This window comes from Bison bison, unplaced genomic scaffold, assembly GCF_000754665.1.
Source record: "Bison bison bison isolate TAMUID 2011002044 unplaced genomic scaffold, Bison_UMD1.0 scf7180017864499, whole genome shotgun sequence".
NCBI classification, from domain to species: Eukaryota; Metazoa; Chordata; class Mammalia; order Artiodactyla; family Bovidae; genus Bison; species Bison bison.
Window position 1 is genome coordinate 9,190,465 of NW_011495058.1, and position 5,096 is coordinate 9,195,560.

A 5,096-nucleotide genomic window follows, 5' to 3' on the forward strand; every position below is an offset into this window, starting at 1 on the left:
AAAAAAAAAAAAAAAAAAAGACTACTGGGGAGAGAGGGGGTCGGCCCCAAGCACTGGGTCTGTTTTATAGGAAGGAGACATGATTGGAGATTATTTGCTTTAAAAGGACGGAAATCATGTGGGTCTAACTCCTTCTCAAGGGCTTGGGCTCTTTGTTTTAAAAAGTGATAATACATCATCCTCTCCATCACTCTGGAAAGTAGTACTGAAACTTTGCTAGGGGGAAAACATCCTATATGAGAAGAGCAAGAGGCTGGGCCTGCACTGTAGCAGAGGTGGAGTTTGAATGCAGGTTTACCGCTGATGCCTGAGTGGTACCTTTACATGAAGAAACGCACGTGGTAGAGGACAATTTTATGCTATCTCTCGAGCGACTTCACCTCTGAGAGGTGACTGTGCTCCTCATTCCTCCTACAAGCTTAGATAGTTTTCTCTCCCCTAATTGCTTCCACTGATTGCTCTCTCTCTCTCTCTCTGTTTTCTCATTAAAATGTGCAATACAACAAGAGGAAAAGATGATCCTGCTTCCTGCCATGCAAGACGGTATGCAAAAGGCCAAGGTTAAAAGCACCATTTGGTTTCTTAAGCTTCTCTAGTGTATAGGTGTGAAAAAGCAATCTGGGACCTAGAGTTTACGGCACTGACTCTCTGAGGATGAAAACTTGACTTTAACTTTGACTCTCAGGCTAAGATACAATCTGCTTCTGCTCTCATTATCCCATTTAGGCTTGTCCTCACTCTCTTTCTACTCTGCCACCCAGCTGAGTGGGAAGAAATTCACCTGACCTTGAAGAATACTCAGAGAATCTTCAGGAACATTGGGTTTTCAGTATCCAGTAAAATTCTAGAGGCTTACCAACATTTGGATTATAGACTCAAAGACCCAAAAAGGATCTGGCAAATGATATACACCACACAACTAACAAACAAAGGAAACAAAGCCCAAAGAACTTGTCCCAAGTTGTGAATTAGTTGGAAGCAGGGTCAGAATTAGAATAAGCTTTCTCTTCCCATGGCACCATGACTAGGCTCCAACCATGCCCAGATCATCTCCAGACCACTCATGTAGGAACACACTAGACTTTTACACAATGTGTGTATTTTCTTTAGTGAAAGTTAAAAACTCCCAAGGAACAGTCTCAAGAAAAGTCATCTCAAAGGTCACAGAAAGGAGGTATTTTGTCATTCTTAGGCTTATGGGGTGTTTATTCAGATAAATATCACACTGAAATTAAAACTGTATATTGTTCTTTCTACCCAGGAATGATTAGACCATATCTTTCCCCCACAAAGATTGCTTCCATCTATGTTCTGATCTGTTTCCACTCAACACATACTACATTTCTAGTTTTAGATTCTTGTGCAGCCTGTGGCAGGTGGATTAGGACAAAAATAAAGAGCATGGATTGTTATCTATCTGGAGCCTAAGGGTTAATTTCAACTCACATTTGTTTGTCCCACCCACCGTTTCCAAAATTTCACTTGAATTTTATATTCAAGTCTGCTTTACTTGTTTATGCTGACTGCCTGGCCCCTAAATCTTTGCACTTAAAATCCTGTTCAGAACTTCTCCCTCCGGAGAATGAAGTTGTGGGTGAGCAGACCTTAAATCCCACGAAGAGTTTAAAGATAGGCTTCCAGGGGCCAGCTTCTGATATCCATCTTTGTGGATATCTTCTGATATTTTTGTGACCCCACGGACTATACAGTCCATGGAATTCTGCAGGCCAGAATACTGGAGTGGGTAGCCTTTCCCTTCTCCAGAGGATCTTCCCAACCCAGGGATCAAACCCAGGTCTCCCGCATTGCAGGGGGATTCTTTACTAACTGAGCCACAAGGGAGGCCCTTATAGTCAAGTCTGCTTTACTTATTTATACTGACTGCCTGGCCCCTAAATCTTTGCACTTATAATCCTGTTCAGAACTTCTCCCTCCCAAGAATGAAATTGGGTGAGCAGACCTTAAATTCCGTGAAGAATTTAAACACAGGCTTCCAGGGGCCAGCTTCTGATATCCATGCCGGACCACCAGCCCCCCTATAACTCTAAGCCATCAAAATTAGTTCTCTGAGGTGACAATACTTTAGACTCTTATCTATCTTAAAATAACAACCTGGTTTTGGATATGCAATTCATTTCATGGAATTGAGTAAAAGAATGAAAAAAAATTTCAGTATTAGACAAAAACCTGACCAGAACTATTTGGAGAACTTTAGTCTAGAGTGTTACTACCTGTCAGCACTTTTATTATTATTTTTTTCATCTCAAGGAAAAACCTCACCAAATATACCTACATAAGCTACTTTCATTTATTATTTTTTCTGAAGATATGACAGTATCTGTACAGTTTTAGAAATGATTATTATCCTTTCTAACAACCTAGGTTGCATATTTTAAACTAATATCTCTCTGACAGATTTTGAACAATGTAAAAAGGCAAAGCCCACATGAAAATAGATAATTGTAAAATAGAATTTAAGCTGTCATATATGAACTTAGTTGATCATTATTCTCTTAATAACCTTCAAACAAAAATATTTTATTCTAGTTCATAAAGATATTTAACCTTTGAGGGTTAAATATCTTTCATATCCTCTTAAATAGCTTTCTTTTTCAAAAGTTCAAACATTACATGTTCAACAAACTCAAAAGCCCTTCAGCTAATGTAGAAAAAAATATACTATTTCAGAACCACAGAATTCTTCATTTCCTTTACACATGCCTATAGTGAAAGGAAAAAATCCTTTTATTCCTACAGTTGTGGACTTTTCAAAATTAGTTCTCTATCTACTCAATAATATCTTAAAATTTCACCAAACCACTCCTTCAGTGGTTATTCATTAGATCCACATAAGAAGATAGAGTATTATCAATATACTTAGTAAGCTTATAAGTTAAAACTTCAACAGTGAAAAATTAGAATAGTCTCTCAGGGTTATAAAGAAATAAATGTGATTTTGAGCCTTCATTTGTTGCAAAAACACAAAATGAAATACCTCCCAGATTTCCATGGGAAACCTTTAGGAGAATGTCTGGAAATTCTCCTCACAGAATTAGTTTTCAGGAGGCTGAGTGGTCACCTCTTCTAAAGCCCTGTCAACAGCCATTCAAGTGGGTTGTCTACACTTGTTTTTTACTGGCTGATAGAGATCTATACAATGTTGACAGTGTTCTGAGAAGACTGATGTCCACAGAACACAAAGCTTTCACTCAACTCTATAGAATACTGGATTAAGTTGAACAACAGCAGGCAGGGCTTAATAATCTCATCCTTCAGAGCGGGACACATGGTTTCTTTGGTAATTCATCTACTTTGATGGTTTAGATCAAGGAAGTGTTTAATCACTTGGTGCTGAGGTATATCTAATTTAACTGCTCTTTAAAAATACATTAAACCCATTCTTTGGAATAACCACTGTTTAAATGTTGAAAATACACTCTAATCACGCATCTGGTAAATCTGATTAGATGTACTTATATATCTATGACATCTCATAGATGTCAAGTCTACAATCAAGACTTTATTAGCCTGTGTTCATTTCAATCTAACTTATGTCAAAGGTATTATATTGTTTCATACTTGTAATATTTTAAAAATACACCTTCAAACTCAACTGGGGAAAATGTTCAAATTGCCAGGTAGCCATGACACAAGTGCCAAGAAAACACAATTACTTATCTCACCCAAATGTTTCCATTTCCAAGAAAACTCTGAGCCACCACTGAGAAACCAAGCTCATAGAAACAGGGCAACAAATTAAACCAGTTCTAAAATACTAAGTCTCTAATCTACTCGCCTTTCTGTCTGCGGGCCAACCTATTTTGATTCTGCGTGTTTAGCTACTTAGGACCTAAGGATAACATCACTTTTGTGGTCCTCCGGAAGGGCTGGGCTAAACTGACTGACTGTGAGTCAAGGACCCTCGAGGAGGGAGGTGAGTTGGTGTTTGAAGTAAGTATAGGCTTTCTACTCTGTGGGAATTTGTCACTACACTACAGATGTACTAAACCATCCGAAATCTCATTGGGAAAAAAAAAAAATCCTTAATTTTTTAAAGTCCCAAACTGAGCTTTTACTTTCTAGGTCTGATGTGTTGGCATCAGAGTCGTTATCTTTTGAAGCTAGTTTATTTTAAAGGCATCTAAGTTAAGAATGAGTTTCTGAACCACTAAAGTTATATATTCCTGAATGCTCCTGTTCATTGCTTTTCAATGATAGTAGATAGAGATGAGCTTTCATGATTAGCCTGAAATTCTATTTTGGATGCCCTCAGCTTCCCTGCAATAAAGTAAATATAGAGAAGCTTTATTATTTTATAAAGATGCATACTTGTTGAGGGTTTTGGTGTGAATTTAGAGCACTTGTTAGTTCATGGAGTAATGGTTGGAATCTGGGACATAAGACTGGGGCTAAATTTCTTTACCCTCCTAACCCCAGAGAATCTTTGGGAAAATAGAAACAAAAGAGCACTGAAGTACTTAAGGTGAGACACTACTGTATTCATAATATAGAGAAATAACCACCATGCCTCATGGACAGGAGATGTAGTTCTCCACGGGGCTACAAAACTCTGCTAGTAATAATTTTAATTGGATGCTATCTTTGCTGCCTTCAAAAAGTATCATAAAGTGGAGTTATTACAGGCTACAAGTGCACTTACAGTGCCGGCCTCTCACCGGAGGAAACAGATAACATTTATCCTTCGGAGGCAACATCAATGGGTTTCTATTTGTTTCGTTTACATGCATCCCCAGTTGCCTGCTATCTGCTCCCTCTTCCCTCCGTCTAAGAGATCAATTTGAATTAGACGCTGCCCAAGTGGATGCTAAGTCTGGCGGGCCCTCTGCCTCCAGGGAGGGCGCGCCACCCGGCGGCCGGGTCCCCTGTGCGTGGGCGGGACGGCGGGGGACGTACCTGCAAAGGATTGGGTGGCGTGAGCGGCGACGGGAGGCCGTGTCCCGGAGACTGGCTGGCTTTCTGAGGGGGGCTGGCGCTCTGCTGAGTCGGAGACGGTTGGTTCTGGCTCTGGGGGTGAGGGTGGGCTGGAGGCTGCGGGGGCTGCGCGGGCGGAGCCGGCAGTGGCTGGGAGGCGGGCT

At 40.2% G+C, this 5,096-nt stretch overlaps 1 protein-coding gene across 1 annotated transcript in view; it reads right to left on the minus strand.

Moving 5' to 3' along the window:
- Positions 1 to 5,096, minus strand: part of POU6F2 (POU class 6 homeobox 2) — a 389,753-nt gene that overhangs the window by 116,593 nt on the left and 268,064 nt on the right. The window contains exon 5 of the mRNA XM_010829123.1: positions 4,915 to 5,094. Within this exon, the coding sequence (XP_010827425.1) occupies positions 4,915 to 5,094 (180 nt within the window). The remainder of the gene's footprint in view (positions 1 to 4,914; positions 5,095 to 5,096) is intronic.